General features: G+C 48.4%; 1 protein-coding gene across 1 annotated transcript in view; it reads right to left on the reverse strand.

Annotated features, from left to right (window-relative positions):
• Nucleotides 1-21822, reverse strand: part of svep1 (sushi, von Willebrand factor type A, EGF and pentraxin domain containing 1) — a 59220-nt gene that overhangs the window by 13053 nt on the left and 24345 nt on the right. The window contains exons 4-28 of the mRNA XM_037480860.2: nucleotides 14371-14529; nucleotides 13738-13917; nucleotides 12328-12507; nucleotides 10947-11141; nucleotides 8844-8962; nucleotides 8445-8574; nucleotides 7628-7735; nucleotides 5555-5686; nucleotides 5149-5340; nucleotides 4945-5066; nucleotides 4745-4850; nucleotides 4455-4646; nucleotides 4070-4303; nucleotides 3800-3961; nucleotides 3534-3695; nucleotides 3019-3180; nucleotides 2611-2699; nucleotides 2195-2291; nucleotides 1806-1919; nucleotides 1564-1677; nucleotides 1222-1423; nucleotides 958-1115; nucleotides 635-833; nucleotides 331-506; nucleotides 89-213 (exon numbers count right to left, since the gene is read on the reverse strand). Of these exons, the coding sequence (XP_037336757.2) occupies nucleotides 89-213; nucleotides 331-506; nucleotides 635-833; nucleotides 958-1115; nucleotides 1222-1423; nucleotides 1564-1677; nucleotides 1806-1919; nucleotides 2195-2291; nucleotides 2611-2699; nucleotides 3019-3180; nucleotides 3534-3695; nucleotides 3800-3961; nucleotides 4070-4303; nucleotides 4455-4646; nucleotides 4745-4850; nucleotides 4945-5066; nucleotides 5149-5340; nucleotides 5555-5686; nucleotides 7628-7735; nucleotides 8445-8574; nucleotides 8844-8962; nucleotides 10947-11141; nucleotides 12328-12507; nucleotides 13738-13917; nucleotides 14371-14529 (3809 nt within the window). The remainder of the gene's footprint in view (nucleotides 1-88; nucleotides 214-330; nucleotides 507-634; nucleotides 834-957; nucleotides 1116-1221; nucleotides 1424-1563; nucleotides 1678-1805; nucleotides 1920-2194; nucleotides 2292-2610; nucleotides 2700-3018; nucleotides 3181-3533; nucleotides 3696-3799; nucleotides 3962-4069; nucleotides 4304-4454; nucleotides 4647-4744; nucleotides 4851-4944; nucleotides 5067-5148; nucleotides 5341-5554; nucleotides 5687-7627; nucleotides 7736-8444; nucleotides 8575-8843; nucleotides 8963-10946; nucleotides 11142-12327; nucleotides 12508-13737; nucleotides 13918-14370; nucleotides 14530-21822) is intronic.

Genomic DNA, 21822 nt, shown 5'->3' on the forward strand with positions numbered 1-21822 from the left:
TATGACTCTTGTCATGTTAATTATTATACGCATGTGTTCCCATTGGCCAACGCCTATTTAAACTGAAACCCTGATAACTACATCTCACCTGTTGAGGTGTGAGAACACGATCCCAGATGTTGAGTTGGCTGATGGAGCCGACAAAGGATTCCACAGGGTTGAAGCCTTCGCCCCTCTGATCCTGGTCCTGACCCAACACCAGCGCACCGCCACCTGTAGGACACAGGTTAAAGGTCACAGGTTAACCACAACTCGCTGAAACATGATTCATCCCGTCCACCTGGCGACTACGTGGATCAACAGGTGAGCAGGTCGAGGATAGCACTACACCTGGGATAGTGGTGCCAACTGACAGGCCTTTGCCTCCGTCCGAGGGCCTCCCGTTGATGTAGATTCTCCAGTCACCATCCCAGCTCCTCCAGGACACGCCAATGTGGTACCATTGACCCGTGTTCACTGCAGGGCAGTCAGTGATCCGCTCTTTCCCGTTTACGTAAAGCACCCACCTGTACGGGGGGGAGTGGGGGGGGGCAGTCAAAGGATTCAATAAAAGCTACACAAATAATCAGGGGAATTATTGAATACACGAAAACAAAACGCTGTAGATGCATTTTAATTTTAATTCTTCACTGACCCATTGTAGTCTATGAGAAGGAAAGCATTGTCGCTGCCCTCCACAGCGTAGGAGACAGGTGTGCCATAGTTGGTGGTGTCTGATGACTTCATCCAAAAGGTGCAGGTGATCTCCGTCAGTGCCGGCATCATTCCATCCATCATTACGTAACCGTGGATACCAGAAACCTCAAAGTCCAGGTTGAAGGCCGCGGACATCTCTGACAGGGCAGAAGAAAAAGTATTTTTTTTGTCTTCTACAGTTTTTACAAACACAAAATCTCTCTTTTTTTTTTTTTTCTCCTTCGGAGTTGCCGTGGCGATCTGTCATCTGTCCTATAGTACCTGTCTCACACCTGGTTCCGTTGAACCCAGGGAGGCATCGGCAGGTGTAGGACCCCAGGCCGTCGAGGCAGCTGGCCCCGTTCACACAGGGGTTCGGGTCGCACTCGTCCACGTCCACCTCGCACAGCCGGCCGCGGAAGCCCCCCGCACACTGACACCTGCAGTTACACACCGCGAAGCACACTGAGCCGCGGCGCTTCCAGAACGTCACCTGACACACAAGCTCGTTCTAAGAGGACTGTTCGGGCTTCCTCCCGTCATCACCTGAAGCTGTCAACGGCATCCAGACACGAGGCCCCGTTCAGACAGGGGGAGCTGTGACATTCGTCGACGTCGACCTCGCAGCGATCCCCCGAGAAGCCGACGGGACAATTACAGGTGTAGCCGCCCGTCAGGTCGTCACACACACCTCCGTTCAGGCAGGGGTCGGAGAGGCACTCGTTTATCTCCAGCTCACAATGAGATCCTGCAGATGTGTGAAAAGACGCATGCGGCATTTTCAAAGCACTCGCTTAAAAATATCGGCCTGTTTTGTGCACCATGCAAAGCTAATCATATCTTATCTAACGATAACAACTGAAACACTGATCCCCAGTTTCATCTAACCTGTGAAGCCGCTGGCACAGCTGCAGGTGAACCTGTTGACCTCGTCCACACACACGCCTTCATTCATACAGGGAGAGGAGAGGCACTCGTTCTCCTCCACATCACACAGAGAGCCTGAGACGGGCAAAGGAAAAACAGAGATGTGTGATTGACGGAATGATTAACTTAAGTCAAGCTAAAACCTCAGCACACGAAAGGCATTCTTTCTGGGCATCGCTTTATTTTCCTCGAAGGTCCCTCACCTAAAAAGCCTGGTTTGCACTGACACTGGAAGCCTCCCATACCGTCTTTGCACAGGCCTCCATTCTGGCATGGAGCAGAGTCACAGTCATCTATGTCAATCTCACACTTGGCACCTGAGAGAGAAATATCAAGAGGCTGTAGTGAAAGTCATTACAAAGTCACCTACAACGCAGCTGTGGCGGAACTCATCGTGTCCATAAATGTCAACGCTTAAGTGAGAGTTTCAGCAGGCTACGATCCACAGAGCAATGAGAGCAATCAAATGCAAAAGACAAACCACCAATGGTCACCTTTTTCCCTGCTGTTCAAGGCCTAAAAGTCCCCTTTCTTCACTAAGGCTGTTGATTTACAAACACCACAGCAGGTGAGTCTCAGGCGGCTGGTTTACCTGTGAACCCCGGCATGCAGGTGCAGACGTATCCGGCCCCCACCTCTTCACAGGTGCCCTTGTTCTGACAGGGATTCAGGAAGCACTCGTGGAAAACCTGCAGCCGATCAGAATCTCCGTCAGAAAGACAATAAAAATCTCAATAAAGATGGTGAAATACTGATTACTCTGTATGAAGTTTATCAATTACAATTACAAATTAAATATGGAATAAAAAATGGGACGAAAGTCGGTAACACAAATGTAACTCAATTGAATAAAAAAAACTGTATTTTTCGGTAAGAGTGTCCATTGAGTATCTATAACGTGTAACACATGTGCCCTGCGTTGGATCTTGGACATTTGAAACATCTTTTATGGAAAAGTGTTTATTTCTACATATATGGTTAGTTAAAAAAAAAGAGAAAAAGACTAACCTGACTGCTTGCTTGGTAGTCCTCATTGACCTCCACTTCCGGGGCCGCAGTCACACTCTCCTCTTTGGGAAGAAAACTGGAGCCAAAACCTGACAAAGACACCCAGAGAAAACCCAGACGATTTAAGCACAGACGAGTCGGAAAAATGTGGATGTGTCTGAACAAAAGCCCGTATTCTTATTGGAAAGTTGGCAGATCTTCATTCCCACACTTTAGGCATGCAATGCAATTTATTTCCATTCTGGAGCAGAGAAATGATGGTGTTCCCCTTCGATCCCGGGCAGTAGTTCCTTTTCCAATTGGAGTTTTAAGACTGTTTAAAGACTAATTGATAAACCTAAGAGAGGAGTTGAATACAAAATCAAAGAGGTTCAAAGTTCTCCGACCTTGTCTGGTCGGGTCACTTACTGGAGCAGTGCTGTATGGTGTTTGCACCGGTAATGGTGGTGGTTCCATAGAAGGGACAGGAGAGGCAGTAGGAGCGGCCATGTTCGGGCTGGTAGTAATCTCTGGGACAGTGGTAACAGGGAACCAGACCGGTACGGGAGAAGTGGCCCGCTGAACAGGGTACTACAGGAGTAGAAAGAGGAGAAGTTCACAATGCAGGAGCACCAGAACAAAGCGGAGCAATAAAATCAGCAAAAAAATATTCACAAACGCGGAATCCGCTGGTTGATTTAGATATTTGTTGACATTTTAAAGGAAATTCCGGTAGCAAACCAGATTCCTCATCTCTCTTCCAATCCTTAACCATTTTCAGGCCTTTCTGATGCAATTGCACATGAACGGTAAATACTAACAGGCGCATTTTTGTGTAAAGGCTGGAATTGTATTTGCTTTTGTAACCTAGCAGCATTACGGGTAACTTAAGAGTGATCAAAGCTTTTCAAATTTTAAAAAGGACGGCTGTCAGACTGCGTTACCTCCACACTCCATCTCGTCCACCGCTCCTCTGGTGACCGTCGAGGTTTCGTCGGGACAGACGAGACACTCCCTGGCGCCGAACCCGGGCTGGAAGTGACCCAGCGGGCACGACTCGCAGATCTCCAACCCATTGAGAGAGTTACTACCAGGCTTACACTGCCCTGCAAACACATACACAGAATTCATTACATAACCAACAGCATATAAATATGATGAAATATGTGTCGGAGGTCATTCGAATGACCTTAAAGTAAACGCATCTGACCTTTGCACTCAGCGACGCTGCGGGAGTGCAGGTAGGCGGTGGAGGTTCCCTCAGGACAGGACCTACACTCCAGCTGGCCCTCCTGGTCCTGGTAGGAGCCCAGCCAGCAGCTCTCACACTCGTTGTATTCCAGAGAGAAGTATGTCCCCACCGGACATTGGACTGCAACGGCACAATTAGGGATTTACTAAAGAAAAAGCTTCACCGGACAGGAGGAAAAAGCTGGTCAGGTGATTGGCTGGACCGCCCTGTCCGTCGCCTCTTACTCACCACACATCCTGCCTTTGAGCACTGAGCCGGGCCGGCAGAACAAAAAGGGCTTCTTGCTCTCCAGAGACTTGGGATCAGCTAAGATCATCTCCGAGGACAAGTGGAAGCTGGACAGCGGCTGCTTGGCGAGCGTTCGCTTCAGGCGGTTGGTCAGTTGCTCCAGGGTCCGTAAGAGTCTCTTCTGATTGGCCACCTCTATTGAGTCATTCCTCGACAGGGGCAGGGGGATGCTTGCTGGGAGAATGGACAAAGTTTAAAGGACTGACAACGAGTGATCTTATTATACATAAAAACATGCATATATGTATATATATAAGTTCTAGGCATAGAACACTGACCGTAACATAAATTCTCAGCATGGCAAAGGTCAACGAACATAATATACCTGTGATATTGAAAAAGATCTGGATCTTCTGGTCTCTGGTGGGACCTGTGATTTTTCGGTGCCTCTTGGTGCGGTGGTGCGGTTGCATGCTGCCGTCCTGCTGCTGGCCGGCGAGCCGCCCGCTGCCCGGCGCAAAGCCTGACTCAAAGTAGGCGTAGTCCTGAGCGCCCTGGGGACCCCAGCCCCCGGGCGCTGATAAATATGAAATAATAGAGAAATAATACGCCGATAAGATGCTTAAATTCAGATGGGATGTTTTTTTTTGGGGGGGGGGTACTTAATGCTCCTACCGATTGAAAATCCATTATCGTAGTCGTAGTTGTACTCCAGACAGTGACCCTGTGACATCACCTCCAGCTTGCAGGTGACCTCAGCGCTGCTGCATATGTTGGGGAGCTATCGAGGGGAAGAGGAGAAGAAGAGCAAGCGTCACGTTTTTGAAAGTTGACTCCCAGCAGCACGACGTGCACACACGTTTCTACATCCTCACCATGCCTCCCAGTTTGGAGTTGAACTCCCCAGTGAACGACTTGACCAGCTCCATGTCGTCACAGCGAGACGCTTTGAAAAGCATCTCGAAGGGTTTGAGCCCGTTGTTTGCAATGCGGTTCACTGGGAAAGACAGAACATTTTTTTAATTGATTAATTAAACCATTAATGAAGGCACGAGCCGCACAGTGAGAGCCACGAGTACCTGAGCAGTCGGGTCTGCTGGGAGAGTAGGGCGGCTCCCACACACCGTTGTAGGCGCAGAAGTAGCTGTGCACTGCATCCTGAGTGAAGCTGTAGCCGTCTTTACAGTGAAGAGTACAGTTGACGCCCTCCTCCTCTTCAGAGCAGACAAACTCCCCGTTGACCGGGACGTAGGGCTGGTCGCAGGTCGTTCCTGCACAGACACGCGTGATAATATCACTATAAACATGCTGGGAGGAGATTCCACAATCACCATATATTTCCCTTCAAATACACTTTTTGTGATGTCACAAAAGTGTCTTTCATTACATGAAATAGTGGCATGTTTTGATGATGATATTTCTTCAAATGTATGTGCATTGTATGTACATTTTTGTCTTCTTAGCAGATACAGAATAGACATGCACCTTGCACAGTGATGGTGAGGTTGCAGGTGCGGCCGTTTCCTGCAGCATCAGTAGCGGTGTACTGGACCAGAGTCTCTCCTACCGGGAACACAGAGCCTGGAGTATGGCTGCTGGTCACAGTGAGGCGACCACCTGAGAGAGACACAAAAGACCATTATCTAAACTTAGTTTTTTATTGGAACAAGCTCTGTGCAGTTCATATATTATGACGATTTCAAGGCAAAATGGATGGATGCAAGTGGAGGTTGAGCTAAAATGTGGGCAGGGTAGCAGAGGTTAAAATAATCAGGAATGCCTAATCCATAATTATTATGACATATGAACGACTTAGAAGATCAACCAAGTTCAGAATGTGTTCTTGAGTTAAAAGTGTACCTCGGGTTATCCTGCAGAGGGCAGTCTTGATCTTTCCCATCGTCCAGGACTGAATGAGTCATTTTTGGTCAAACGTTAACTTAAACAATGATACATTGACATGGGAATGGTGCGTCTGGGCTTCACACCGCAGCAAAAAAAACAGAAATCCATCTCTTGGGATTGGTGATGGAAAACGGCAACAGTCTGGTTGGCTTGAGAAGGAAAACGGAATGTGAAGAGAGTGATGCAAAGAGTCTTGGGAGAGGCAGCCGTGGTGAGAGGAGTGTATGAGTGTGTGTGTGTGTGTTTGTTTGCGTGTGTAAAAAAAAAAAAAAAAGTCTAAAGGCTAAAATTCAATTTAGAAAAACTGGGAAAACATCTGGACTGAAAGTGTGAGAAACACACACAATAATAAAAGGTGGGGAAACTGAGTGATTGACCTTTTGTTTCCCTCCAATTCTATTCAGGGCTGACACACGTCTGGCCTGATGGAGTCTGGTGTCTCCCTTTATAAATAGCCTTTGTGAATATGTGTGTGTGTGTGTTTTAATGTGTGCGTCTACGGCGTCGCTACTATATATAGCGCTGGCATCAGGGTGTGGGCCTGGAAAAACAAAAAGCTGACGTCGTAGCAGCGCCGGCTTGTTATTGCGGTGGATGTGTGTGAGACGAGCTCGTGGTTGATGGCGGCGCACCTCTGCGGACAGGTAGGCAACGAGCACGCTGGGCCGAAGGGGTCGAGGAGGATTGTGTGTGTAATTTATCTGTGTGTGTGTGCGCGTGGTTCCGAGACGGAGAATTACACGGGTCCGTCTGTGGGCTGGTGCCCTGGAGAAGTCTGGTTAGTCGTCTGCCACCACCACAGCTGTTTGGTTACAGCTGGAGCGCCAGGAGAAAGTGCGCCGGCTCTACGCTGGATTTCATGCTCTTCGGGATCGGCCCGAATCGCCGAGCATGAACGCAGTGAACCCTGCAGGCTGCACCTCCTGACCTCGGGTCAGGCATTGCTATGTGTTCTGGATTTATGATTTGGAGGCAGATGTGCAATGAAAGAATCGCTAGGAAGACATCATTGTTTTAACACTTGAACTGGTTCAACCCTTGGATAGATTGAGTAGTGAAACGTGTTAACAGTCACACACTAGATAACTGTAACAATTTTATAGACCAAAACTATAAAGATATTTTTAGCATGTGTATAAACTGAAATTGCCCCAAGATTTAGCACAAATAGTGTGTGGTAAAGTTAAACACTGAGCAGTGTCCAGGACACTTGCAGGTTGGTACAATCTGAGTCAGGTATATCAATGCTGAACCTCCGTATAAGTATATAGTATAATGGATGGAAAAAGGAAAAAAAACAAAACAGCTTTTGACATAAATGACATTATCAGACGGCGTAACGACCGGTCCATTCGTCTCTTTATCTCCCCTTTGAAACGCAGACACAGAAACTATTGCCTTCACGCACACAATCCAACCCTCTCACCATTTGACCATTTGTCTGCTCAGTGTCTCTTGACGCCGCTCGCCCACACACAGACACTCACAAAGCCCTCTCCTGATCCCCCTTTTCCAGGCACCGAACGGAAAAGACCCGGTACAACCATCATCGGTGGGGGGGGGAGGGAGGGTGGAGCCGAGTGGAACAGAGGAGCGAAAGAATGAAAACCCTCCCGGGCGCTGCCGTCTGAGGACGAGGTGGACCATACATACCTGAGTTGTCGGAAAACCGCGGCACCTCCCAAACGGCCGCCGTCTCCGTGTCTGTGGCCTGGATTGTGGGCGGCGACCTGCACCTGTCAATCACCGGGGGCTCCGTATCTGTAGAGCGATACAAGGGTCGTAAACTGCGCGCACACAATAAACACAGTGCATTCGTGAAACACATCAGTCACTTAACGATTCATAAACACACAGTATCTCCAGCGACTGGGAAACAGGAGGCGAAACACATGTCTCCAATGAAGAAGTTCCACCACCATAACAACATATGGAAATGTTCACAGGTCCCCCCCTCACAACTGTTGTGATTATCGAGCGGTTGACACGGGAGGGTTTCCCCCTCTCAGCCTTAACCCTGTTTGGCACCTGCTGGAGGAGGACGTCCGCGGTGAGTTAAGTCACAGCTTGACACCGAATTACTAAAGTTTTCTCTCTTACCTGTAGTGCTACATACAGATATATCGTATTACGATAGATGTTAGTACTAGTTGTTTAGTTTTGGAGATATCGGCTCAAGAGATCTCAGCTCGTGGGGCTGAAACGCCAAACCAAAGAAGTTTGGCGCCTCCTTCGACCAGAGTTGAAATGCATTCAAACGCTTAAATTACGATCTATCAGCACTGCCACGGACATAAAAATGTGACATCAATCATCCGAGGCATATTGTACACAGAGCAGCACAGCTGTGTGATCTTGAGCCAGCGGAAGACAAAGCGCGTGATGGAGAGCCAGAGCGCCAACGCCACGTCTGTTTTTTTTTCACGTGGCGTCGCAGACATCGGTCGCCCGGAGGATTTGAACCGCTCACCGATGACCGTGACCGTGAAGGAGCAGTTGGCCTGGTTCCCCGAGCGGTCGGTCCCAATGTAGGTGATGGTCTCCGTCCCGATGGGCAACAGCTGGGGCGGAGTGTACACCGGCTTCACCTGCACCGCCACCTGAAGGAGGGAGAGACGTGGGCTTAGATCCGCGAGTCACTTTGATGACTCAGAAGTGTTGACTGGCTAATAAAAAACATTTGAATCCGGAATTAATCGGTCAAATGATCAATTTCTCAAAATAATTGAATCGTTTTTGACAGATGTCAAAGTAACTGATTTTCCACTTTGGAATACATTCTTCATGATTTACCGACATTGTTTCAATATGAAAATGTTAAATCCAAATACTGGATAGTTGTGACTACGTTTTGTTGCTAGCATCTGACCTCTTCTGCAGAGTTGTCGGAGGCCATCGGGACGTTCCAGCTGACGTTGGCGGTGTTGCGTCGCTCATCCGTCTCTGCAACAATGTTGCTGGGACACTGAATCCCCGGCGGCTCAGCATCTGGAGACACAGACAGGAAGAACAAAGCCATACTTTTTGGAGCCAGCAGGGTATCGGAGGAGAATCAGAACACGGCAAATGCTTCATGTGCTTCCAGCTAATGTTATTACACAGTCAGATTTAAACGCTGCAGATGTTCACTCCGTATACACTGACCTCCGCCTGCTCCTTGTTATCGCCGAGGAGGCGGATTTGTGATGTCATCTGACCTCTTTAAATCACAAGACGTCACACACTGGTTATTGGCCTCAACGGAATTGAACAGAAAGTGCGCCGCTATCATCGTTCCAACCGAGACAAAACCCCACAGTCCCGAAACTCTCTTCATGCACAAGCTCAACATCAGAAGTTGTTGTTGATAATTCCAAGAGGAGGAAGAAGAAGAAGAAGAAGCTGTCGCTTCTTTTGCCTCTGGAGCTAAACCCGGGGGAGTCCCACGAAGTAACATGACTGGTGGTCATGCGCTGGTCTTAATGTTTGAGCTTATGAAGATCTGAGTAACGTGTCAGCAATACAGTTACATTAACCAGCTCAAGATTATCTTGGAGAAAAATAATGAAAGTAGCGATGAAATGAATGGATCCCTTCTTTTTGCTCAGCGTGCCTCAAGGATGTGGAGCCAGAGCCGCTTAGTTCAGCTCAGTTCAGCTCAGTTCAGCTCAGTTCACGCCTGCAGTGAACGAGTCTCCCAGCCATCGACTGCAGTCGTGCCAGTTGCGTTGTGTAAGAGAGTTGCTCCCATCTGGACCCGATGACCCATCCACTTAGTCATCCATCTCTGCTAAACACTAACACACTTAGCTCCAATCGGCTCCATTCATCTTCACAACAGGGGGGGGGGGGGGGGGGGGGGGGGTATTTCACTTTGGGTGTCATCTGTGTGAAGTGAGACGCGAAAGAAGCCAGAAGCTCACAAAGGGCACTTTCAACTCTTACTGTAACTTTTCATTTCTGGATCTTTCCTCTATCTCATCTAAGTTGTCTTTTTAATATCTCCAGCCCATTTGCACCTGAGTGGGGAGGAGGGATGCTCCCCCCCCCCCCCCATTATAAAACACCTACGGATGACTCATCCTCCCCGTCTCTCCCTTGGTTTTCATCTTTATGGCACTTCTTCCTCCCCCTTTTTAAGCGGTTGCTTCGCTAGCAGAATTTGAAACGAGGAGGCGGAGGACATTCCGAGCCGCTCCGCTCCACCTGTCTCCCCTGCGAGGCATCTGGTGGAGAGAGGGCTGCACTCCATTACGAGGACCTGCGGCCCGGGGGGGCGGAGCGGAGGGGCGAGACGCGAGACCACTCGGTGTGGTTTGAGCTAGCGACCCTCGGGCCCGCTTCACAGCGGGTTCAGCGCCATTCCCACCAGTCACAAAGTGGAAAGAAAAATACGGACTGGGGGGGGGGAAGCGGAGAATGGAAAAAAAAAAACGTGTCCCTCCCCAGAGTTTCCTCCGGCCACACAGTCGGCGTCTTTCAGGCAAACAATTGGTCATTGGCTCTGACCCGGTGAAATGACCAAGGAAACCTGGCTGGAAGGTACAGCCCGATACGGATGTAACTGTCAGGCTTTTCTGATCATTCTTTTTGTAACATTTGCCAGAGAGGAACTTTTGTTGCAGACAGTGCGCTAAATAAAGCTTATGATTATAATAGAATGAAATATTTGCTCTCTGCAGCTGTAAAAAAAAAAAAAAAAGGAAAACCAGTCATATTTATTTTATTTTCTACCAGCAGAGGAATGTCTCAGCTTTTGTAATTCAAGCCAATCTGGAGAGAATTCATAGATACATTTTGGAAAGGAAATTTATCGTTTTGTTATGGATGGAGTTTTGCACGCATTGTCGCCCTCTTGAAGTACAGTGCGAGGCAAGATTAAAAAAAATGCTAATCACTGGGCTTCAGGAGAGGTGGTCAGTGCGACAGATATCTGCTAAGCTCATCACATCCCGCTCTCGTTCCAGACTACCAAGGTCACACAGTACGTTACCTATACAGACGGCTCTATGGACGTTAGCGGTCCAGTTTCCAGAGCTCATGCACACCGCCTTCCTGTTTCCCTGGAGGCTGTAACCTCGACGACAGGTCAGGAGGCAAGCGGAGCCCGGAGACCCTGTCCTCTTCCCGCAGGCGGGGGGCGACAGCACCATGTTCTTCGAGGCCACAATGGGGGGACACCGCACCTCTGAGGAGAAAGGGAGGAACCGAGAGGTGAACCTGACGTCTGACGTCTGCAAAAGGTGCCGACGACGTCTTCAGAGCTATTGTGCATTACTAGAAACAAACAAATCGAGATTATCAGACGATACGGCGGAGCTGAGCATAAAAGACGGATGAAGCCAACAAGCAAACAAGCCAATAAACCTTTCCCACGACCACTAGAGCGTTTCCTGTGCTTTCACCCGAATGTGATCACATCTTAGTATAAATGCCAACAATAAAGCTTTGCAGGGCTTCTGTGTCACAAACTGGACCAAAAACAAACAAACATTTGGTCGATAATCAAAGCCCGAACCACAGGGCTCATCCACTGGAGGCCTTTTGGGCCAGTTGGGCTTTCACTTAATGACGGAGAGATCCCATTCTCTCCCTCTCCATCGCACAAGGGGAACAAACCAGATCTGAGTCGGAGGTTTTCCCCGGAAGCAGACCGGTTGTAGTTTTTTTTCTTTCTTTTTTAAATAGAGCAGCTGAGCCGGCTGGTGGGAGGTGAGTCAGCTCGGGCCACAGCTTTGTGTCCCGAAACACTCTCACACGGCCCCTTTTTGTGTGTGTGTGTGTGTCGTGTGCCCGCGTGCTCCTGTGGAGGGCATGAGTGTGCGCAACTATTTTAAGTTAACTATCAGTTCCGAAGTGTGTGGGTAATTTTGTGTATAAGCTGCTGTGGACCTTGTAGAGAGGCTCTGTGCAAAGACAGACCACATGTTTAACCACGGTGCGTGTGTGAGTGCGTGTTCGCATGTGTGTTTACATATGTCTGTAATGCCACATGGTTTTATATAGGAATACCCAATTACGCTTTCTCTTTTTTTTTCTTTTTCCAGCCGGACAGGAATCACTGAGCAAAAGCTAAACAGTTAATAGGAGTTTTATAGTTAAATGCACTACAGGCTTTGAGAAAGAAAAATCAACCTTGTGTATACAGTGGGTACAGACCCCTTTAAATGTTTTACTCTTTGTGGCATTGCAGCCATTTGCTAAAATAAAAAAAAAGTTCATTTTAGTTCTCATTAATGTACATCTTGACAGAAAAAAACAGAAATGTAGACATAAAAAGGAGAGGGAGAAATACTAAAAGAGGCGGCCTGGGGGGGGGGGGGGGGGGGTTCACACACAGCGGTAGAGAGGTTTTGGAGGTGAAGCAGGCTTACCCACACACCGAGGTTGGGGTCCACTCCACTGGGAGTCGGCCTGGCAGGCGAGTCTGGCGTCTCCCCCGAGCCGGTAGCCTCGCTCGCAGCCCACCTGACACAGCGCCCTGCGCGCCGGCCCGTCATCGCTGCACCTCAGGGAGCCGTGCGCGGGCCGAGCGAGGGGCGAGCAGGAGCGTACTGCCGGCGGGGGGGGGGGAAATGATGAACACGAGGATCCAATCCCCCCAAAACAGACCTATTATTTTTAGCAATTTAGAGGCCTATGAAAAAGTTCAAAACTATTAAAAAAAACAACCAAAGTGACAAAAGCAAACCTCATTGATATACTGTATATCTTTGTGCTAAATATGAGTATGTGTATCTTATAAACACATTTAGCGTACATAAATCCCAACAGGAGCAGAAAGCAGTAAATCCACAGCAGGAATGTACAGAACCATCATCATTAGCGTCTACAACCTGGGACCTATCATTTAACCCAAAACGTCAAAGCCGCTGCGAAAAAAACAGAAGTGCCTGTTGTGAGTTATGCTGAGGTCTAGTAAGAGGGTGTGTGTTGGTGTGTTATTTCTCATCGCCGCCCCAAAGACAGACAGGCGGGTCGGGGGGAGACCCCCTCCCTCGGGGCTCAGCTAGTTGGGAGGTCCGACAGTATGTGGCGAAGGCTCGAGTTAGAACACATACAAGCAGACGTGTGCACACGCACACACTCAGCGAATACATATACACAAAGCCACCGTTGTAAATCTACAGCACACACCCTTGGATATTAGGTGTCTCGGTATTTCTATGAGTCACACTGCTGTCATTTTCCTCATTATCTCGTCACGTCTCCAACTCCCCCTTCATTTCTGTCTCTCCTTTCGCCAAACTCACAGGAGGAGTCTTTCCTTTCCTTGCATCCTTTCGCTCTGTTCTCCACGAAACTCACTCTCGCTTTCTGACTTGATTCCTCCCCACCTTTCCTTGCTTCCTTTTGACGTCTGGCCTAGCAGAGAGCAGTAGTCTTGATGTTGATTCTCCGTTCAGTGTAAACACAGACGATCGGGCGAGAAATCTTCAACACGATGAAGATCGAGCTTGTTCTTGAGACTCGCGACGAGTTGGCCGTCATCTTGATATGTTCATTTAACGCTGTGTAAATGTTGAACATGAACATCCCGTGGCTTGATGAGGAATCATATGAGAGGAAACTGCTGGACTCGATCAAACAAGCTTGTCTGTGTGTGTGTGTGTGTGTGTGTGTAGTCACTGCATATCCAGGAGCATTGTAATGTAAGACAAAACAAAGTCTTCGGTACTTTAAAATCAAATGCGATACCCAAAAAGCTATTCGTGGTGGTATCGCAGCGTAGGCGGTGATCAGAATAAGTCAGATCAAATAAGGCCAGCGTTCTTCCTGCTCACCTCTGCAGCTGGCAGGTGTGCCCGACCAGATGCCATCTGCCTGGCACAGCCTGATGCCGGTTCCCTGGAGTTCAAAATCTGGCTGGCAGCGCACGCCGCAGGCCGCATCAAAGTGGTTGTTGCATACGTTTTGGATGAAAAAGCCATTTTCCGGAGGAGACAGCGCCGGACAATAGACCACTGGAAGAAGGGGATGAGAGAAAACCTGAACTTCATGGTGTAGATAACACACGCACCCACGCAGAGAGTGCGAATGCAGAAAATTACATTTCACCTCCTCAATCTACACAGAGGGAGGAAGAGAAAGCAAAGCGCAGTCCAAGAAAGCAATGACGAATCGGAAGAACTGCTGTGTGGAAATCACTGACTCGTTCCTTAAGGAATGAGAACTTCGATGACTGGAAGCACATTCAGAAAGCTCACTGCGCTCCGACATCAGCCTCAAACCTCTGTGCAGTCCTCAGTTTCTGTTCCAGTCGAGTCATAGTCATGTTCTCCCATGTTCACACAAACTCATGAGGCCGGGATATCACAATATTACTTAAAGTCTGCAGTCTGAAATCAATTTCGGCGAATCACTCGACGAGCGCCCGGGGTGGAGATCGAAAAACAGAGCCGAGCGGCGCCTCTCACCCTGGCAGGTCATGCCGATTGACCGGTAGCCCTCCGCGCAGACGCAGTCGCTGAGGGAGGTGCTGCCCGGCTGGGAGGTGTGCTGCGAGTCGGGGCACGGCAGGCAGGTGCTCAAGCCTCCCGGTGTCCCCTCTGGTTTATAGGTGCCCGTTGGACAGGCTGGAGGGAGGAGAGGAGAGGAGAGGAGGAGGAGAGGAGAGGAGGAGGAGAGGAGAGGAGAGGAGAGGAGGAGGAGAGGAGAGGAGAGGAGAGGAGAGGAGGAGGAGAGGAGAGGAGAGGAGGGAAAATACTGCGGTTACAAATAATCACACACCAAAACGCGTGTTACGCACACGTCAAAAGAAGAAGGCAGGACGGAAAGATTGGATGAAAATGACGTCAAAATGCAAAAACCTTTGATGGGATTTTGGACATGAGATGGTGGAAAAAGTTGCATGAACGACAAAATGATCTTAATTGTGGAGGGTAAAAGAGACGAGATCCGTATCCGCATCTTAATTATTCCAAGCAGGGAAAAGGATTTTTCATTTTATTTTACAAAGAAATGCGGCAATCAAAGAACGGTTTACGAGTTTAAGCACACGTGGGCTACATTAGAAAACCCTTTTGATCACTTTTGAGCGCACACACACACACACACAGACACACACAAACAGTAATAAAGCATGTTTCCTATTAGCATCACCTGAGTCCGATCAGAGGACACGGTGCACAGATGAAGCTGCAGGGGTCACGTGAAGGCCGTCCAACATTCTTTCTCATTCACCATCCATCAACTCGCCGCACGTCACAAGCGATGAAGAGGAGTGAAAATGAATGACTGAATCCATCGCGTGGTCTTATCTGGGTTCAAAGGTCACTTGACTATGGGATTGTTCATAAATTACGGATCAAACGACGACATCCGCGATTCACCGAATTAGATCCGGTGATGTAATGCCCCAAAATTCTGATAATGATCATTTAAATTATCTTATCACAAGCAATTTGCCACGCTTGTAATTCCCATGATTCAATGAGATTACTGGTGCACTTTCGCTTGGGAAAAAAACCCCCAAAAGATTCATCAGTTGCTCCCCAAAGTGAAAGCGATTATTCCTCTGCGCTGATTTATTTTCCCGTGGATCCAAACCCCCTTCGAAGCTCATCCAACAGCAGAAACAGATTAACTGTGATGACTGCATGTGTTGTGTCGGCATTTAGACGTCTTTAGTCTCAGGAGCTTAACTCACGCTTGTATCATCTATTAATTGGTTGGGTCCACCGGATGTCAGAGGGCAATCGCTGTGGTTTTTCCCGCAGCCCTGGGTGGCTTTTTTTCCCGATGACTTATTTGGTTTCATCGGCAGTCTGACCTGCAAAGACACCCGGCTAATTAACACATTTGAGAATAATCAAGCGGGGCGCAAATCCGCTGACGTTTCAGAGCTGCAAAGAGCCGAAGGGAAACCAGGAGTCCCGTTGACATCTGTTCCCACTCCAAACACCAAAGGTCCCTCTCAACAGCACGTCTTGACGAGGACGGTTGGATCTTGAAAAAAAAAAACCTCTGTTTCATCAACAGACTTTACCATAAACCCACAGAGCGTCACGGGCTCAAAGTTTAGAGACAACAAATCATTTACTTTAAAATGCTGCTGTCGGTTTATAAAGCACTGAGCGGTTTGAGGGCAAAAAAGCACGTCTGACCTGCCGCTCAGGACCAAACATGGGGAGGCAGCTTCAGTTCTTCTGCGCCACACATCTGGAACAAACTCTGCAGAAAGCTGCAGTTGGGGCTGAGACTCTCAGCTGCTTCAAGTTAAGACTTCCAGACTTCAATCAGACCAGATTCAAGGATGAAGTGGATGCTTTTGACTGTTTATTTCAAAAACTTTACTGCCACTTTTATTCTATCTTAACTTTGTTCACTGTCTTAATGGTTTAGAAATAGCACTTTCTCTTTCCTTACGTTTTGATGGTTTTAATGGTTCTATGTGAGGCACTTTGAAGGGCCTGGTTGAAATGTGCTGTACAAATGACCTTCTCTTGCCTTTACTCTAGAAAACATATTTAGACCGCAGAGATTACAGGTTGGCGTAAGGGCTCGAGGATTAATTTCTCTTGAAGAACAGCGAAGGACACGTTGAATGAGAGATTACTTTGACTAACAGACGCCATAAGGACTGACTGACTCTGCATCTACTGGACAATTCAATTGGCCTTCTGCTCCACCTTTTAAACAGATGTAAGTATGACATCTGTTTACTTCACACACATGTTGGATTCATTCAGAATGCAGGTTGATGGTCCTAAAATGACTCCAGACTGCACCCATAGAATCAGAAAGAATTGTGTTCCACGTGGATCAAATGAAGTTGACAGATTACAGTTGGCCGCTGCACTCAAACCAGAACTAGCTGCAGAGAAACGGGGAGTTTCAGAAAGCTGCTTTCAGACTGTTTTATTTGGAGTTGTGCTTTCTTAAAATGAGGATATCGTAAACTGTCTCAATCCCCACCCACACACATCATTTAAACACTTAAGAGTACATTTGAACAAATGGCAGAAAATGCTTGCCTCACTTGGGATATCGTCGATCCCCCTCTTTAATGTGAGCTTTACTACCGCTTGGAGACAAACTATAATATCACCTCGTGTCAGGGCCTTTGATAGCATCTGCCCAGAGGCTCCAATTTATGAGTTATCGCATAAGTAAACTCCTGTCGTCCCGTACAGAGAATCCATAGTACTTAAATTCCTCCAGTCATTTACTCGCCGCCCAAGGGCCAGGTGTGAATTTCCACTGCTGAGCCACTGCCAGCCACAACCCCCCCCCCCCCCCCCCCCCCCGTTACCCCCCTCCCCAGCTGAAACCCGGCGGCAGGTCAGCCAGGAGATGTTAAACGACTGTAAAGCAAGCACTGGCTGCTGGCAATAATATGCACTCAGTAGTCCACATCAAACACACACACACACACGTCTGGTATACCTGTTGTGGTGCAGACACCGAGTGTGTGTCAGTCTGCACTTTCCATTCGATAAGAAAAAATGTGAAAGTGTACAGGAAAGCCTAGTTATTGGACAATAATTCCCCCCAAAGCGCTACGGTGGAAATACTGTATATAAAAAAGACATATATATATATATATATATATATATGTAAAATGTGGTTTCCTGGCAGGTAGAACATGTACACAGAGTGGATGCGTGGTCCCACACGTGCACAAACAGACACCCACACACGCCGCTCGGAGAGAGCAGACATGGCCTCTGGCGAGGAGGGAAGGACGGACAGGAAGGGATAAAGGATGAAAGAGCGGGCGGCCGCGAAGCTAAAAGGAATGAACGGAAAAAGCTGGAAAGGTGGAATGTGGAGGGAAAAACCGGTGGGAATTTCCTTTAAAATGTACCATTGCTCCACGACCGGAGCCAAAAGTCAGAGCCCAAAGCGAAACTAATTGTGTTTGGATCCGAGGGAGTCGCTGCCTAGTACGGCTCGCGGAGCCTTTTTCGCTGGGGGAGGAAGTCGACTGTCAGCGGGCCAGAGGACCACGAAACGGAAAGGGCCTGCTGTGTCTGGGCTGGTAGGAGCCGCATGGAGGGACAGCAGCTGGTCAAAGGGGACTACTGTTGGCGGTAATGACCTCAGGGGAGGAGAGAGCCGGCCTCTGTGATCGCCACGCTGTTGACTTGCACTTGGAGCAACATTTGAGCAACGCTAACTAATCATCAAGTCAAATGATGTTTCGCAACATCACAGGCTTTCATGCTTTTCCGAATCTTAGGCCATCTTTATTTATTTATTTTTCATTTTTTTTTTCAATTCAGCAAACAGAGAGAAATACTACTTTGATGAACAACATTTTGTGGTTTGGCCCAAAAAAGAAAAAACATTTTTGAAAGGAGATGAGATGTGTAAATTTCCTACCAAGCGTCTCCCTTCGTCATTCTTGGAAAATGCCGACGGACTTTGACTCCCCCAACCGTCTGCTCTGCCTTCCCCAGAAGGTCAACCCCACGGTTATTGCCTGTGTCGGTACGTCAGTGTGTTATGCTCAGCATCAAGGTAGTGACATTACTTCATGGCAACTTATCAGATTCCCGGCAGCTGCCAAGAAGCCAAAAAACACTTAGTAGTGCAACTATTTCCCCATATGCAGGGTTACTGTCAGGCCTGCAAACATATTCTGAGGATTCACATCTGTGGAGTTCCTCTCTAAGACATGAACTCAGATAACCAACTATATTTGCTGTCCCTTCCATTTGAAACACTGAAAAACCACAAGCAGAAATTATTTTAGGATCAAACAGCACCGGGCCAGTTCATCTGCTAAGGTCCTTTCTCTTATTATGAAGTAGGTCATTTAAACGCGTCTGTGCCGGGAGCCAAAGTTTACTATCACACGAGAATCTCTGGGGGTCTCCACGGAGAGGCTGTGTTCGATTAGCTGGGCCTAAAAAAAAAAAATGTTAAAAAAAATCAGCCTGGGCCTAAAAATCAGCCCGGGACGGAAACGACGAGACGAGATGGACGGAGCGAGAACATCTGCCTCCTTAAGCCGCCATGTCTCAGAGGGACGACAAAAATCCACCAAACGCACAACCCCCCCCGTGCCGCTCGGTATACTCTACGCTAACCGGATATATGTTTCAAAGCAGTGGGGACAAAGAATTATAAGAATGAATGGCGCGTGGAAGATGTCCAGCGATGTTGCGGATGGGCCTCTGAATGAGGGGCCTCTCACACCAGAGAGGTTGTTAAGTCGGGGCCCCCTGAATTCCAGGGTATTTCACTGCGAAAACAATGCTCCCATGCGAAGGGAAACTTTTTTTTGCTTCCCGCCTCCGGACCGAGACTTCCCATGAGCGCTCGAGGTGCATAAATAGAGACACTTTGCACTGGACAATTAAAATGTATAGTCTACCCCGCAAAAAACAAACATACATTCAGAGAGACAAAAAGGGCCTGAGAGAGGCACACAGAAGTTGGTGTTTAAGTTCAGAGACACACACACACACTGTATATACATTAACTCCGGCATATATGGACCCCCCCTCCCCACATTTATTGCAGTTATGGTCGCCTGTGACAAGCCGCCTAAACAGGAAAAGCCCCAGTCTACCTTTCAGCGTGTCATTGAGATGGCTTTGGAGGGCTCGACACCACGGAGAAGAGGGAGGATGAATCTGCGGGTCGACCACAACGACAAATTCCCGGCTCTGATTTTTTAAAAAAAGTTTCAGCTATTTACCATGGAAGCTCTCAAATTAAATACATTTTTTTAAAAACCACACAGCCGGCCTCCAGTCAGCTGTCACCCGGTTCAGTTTCTGCTCCACTTGGAGTCACCGAATCACAGACTGAAACCTAGGACCCGTCTGTGTTTGCAACCCTACGGGTCACATGCATTTCTGACCTCAAAACCGAGGGTCACCTTCAGAAAAAAAAAAAAAAAAAGGGGGTTTGGGGATCATCGCATCCTCCCTGTGGAATGACAGGACGCCCTAAATCACACTGACGGAGTCTCATTGAAGTCCAGTCTGCTCTCCAGCTGGACAGGGATTTGGCTGCTGCACAGCTGTCCACCTACACAGAGTTTGGAGGGGGGAGGGGTGGTGTAACGAGGGTGCTTGTTTGCAGTTGTTTGCCTCTTTATTATTCAGCCCCCCCCCCCCCCCCCCCCCCGTGCACGAGGGAAGAAAAAGACCTCACCGCAACTGCTAGATCGCTAGATAACGTCAACGACGGAGCGGCTGTCCTCTCTCCGCCCGCTTATTACGGGGCTCCGGAAACACTGGGAGTCGACGGGGGGAGCGAGGCGAACCGCTAAACAACTGTGCAGAAAAAAAAAAAAACACAGCTCGGTCTGCATGATTACAGATGTTGTGATGAAAGGCCCCGCGGCGTGAGCTTAAAAAAGGGCTCCTTTACAGCTCCCTTTTTACGATTGTTATTGTCACTGTTTCACCAGATTCCAAAAGAACGGACGGATCGGTAATCAGATGCAAAAAAAGCGCACGAACCTCCAGACCTCAGAGCCGTGTGTCTGCTTTTGTGGGATTTAGAGTTCCACGTTGAGGGCAGGCCAATCGAAAACGAGAGTCACAAACAAACTGAAAATAAGTTGCGGTTCCCGGGCAACTCTCTGACTTCACGGTCACGCTCACACACACACACACACACACACACACTGCCGCCGCTGCTGCTGCTGCTGCGGAGAGACGACAACCGATGGAGTGCAAGAAGGACGGGTGCTTCTGTCCCAGAGGGCCGGCAGCTGCTGACTTCCTCCGTCCTTAACCTGTGACCTTTGACCCCCCCCCCCCCCCCCCCCCCCGCGTCCTCCTTCATCACCTCCATCCAACTGAAGAGACTTCACTGTGCAGCTCTCACACACACACACACACACACACACACGCTGGAGAGGGTCGGTGAAAATGTCCAAGATGGATGGGGGTCACGGAGAGGGACAAACATGTTGGATCTGAAGAAGGGCAAAGGCCTTGAAAAGAACTGGAGAAAAGCACTTAAGATGCTAAAGGAGAAAGTCATTCCACCTTTGATCCCGACATTTGTCATCTTAAATTATGTGTGAGAGAGAAGCACCGTGAAGTTGGAATATTCTCAGTGCAAAATGTCAAGTTTTGTTCAAACTGATTGAATGCTGTCCGTCATCACAGACTTTCATCATTGAGAATATGCAATGATAAATATATTCATGGAAATTGCACGCAGTAATTACATTTATTTTTTAAAGGTCTGGGAGTGTTCAGTTCAATTTGTTGATTTGCCAAAAAAATACCCTGTTTTGAAGCCGTCATATTTGGTTTTGGACTGAATACTCACACCAGGGGCGAGACGGAGAGGTGAGAATTTGAAGGAAAACAAAGGAAAAAATTGAGCGGCGCGGTGGAAAGAAGGCCGGACGGCGGCGGAGGAGCGCTAACGACACGCCACGCATCGCCACCATTTTCACGCCTGCGTGTTTTTCATGCTCTCCAGCAGAGAGTGCTGCTATTAGGCCCAGTTTACTGCCTCTCTGCCTCCTTGCCCCTTCATCTCTGGTCTATTTTCCTAACAAACACACACACACACACACACACACAGGCAAAGAGTGGCCTCAGTTTATAACGCGAGCTGTGTCTGCTTTTACAGCGTCCCCCGTGCCTCAAACACGGCAGCAGTAGTCATCAATTAAGGCTTTTTCCAGACCTATATGTGTCGTTTTAATGAGGGGAGGACGGGTGGAGCGGGGCTGAAACATGTGGCGCTGAGGGACTGATGTGGATTTCGCCGCGGCCTGTACTTAAAGAGACTGACGTGTACGATCCGCTCGGAAGCAGAAAGCACTTCAAACGGACAAATGACGTGAACGACTGTCCGAAAGCACCTGAGGGCTGATCGCACGCCGGGGCTCTTTTAAAAAATGTTGTTTTATAACATTTCTAAAAGATCCTGTCTTATATTTC

This window comes from Pungitius pungitius, chromosome 1 (assembly GCF_949316345.1).
Source record: "Pungitius pungitius chromosome 1, fPunPun2.1, whole genome shotgun sequence".
Classification (NCBI taxonomy): Eukaryota; Metazoa; Chordata; class Actinopteri; order Perciformes; family Gasterosteidae; genus Pungitius; species Pungitius pungitius.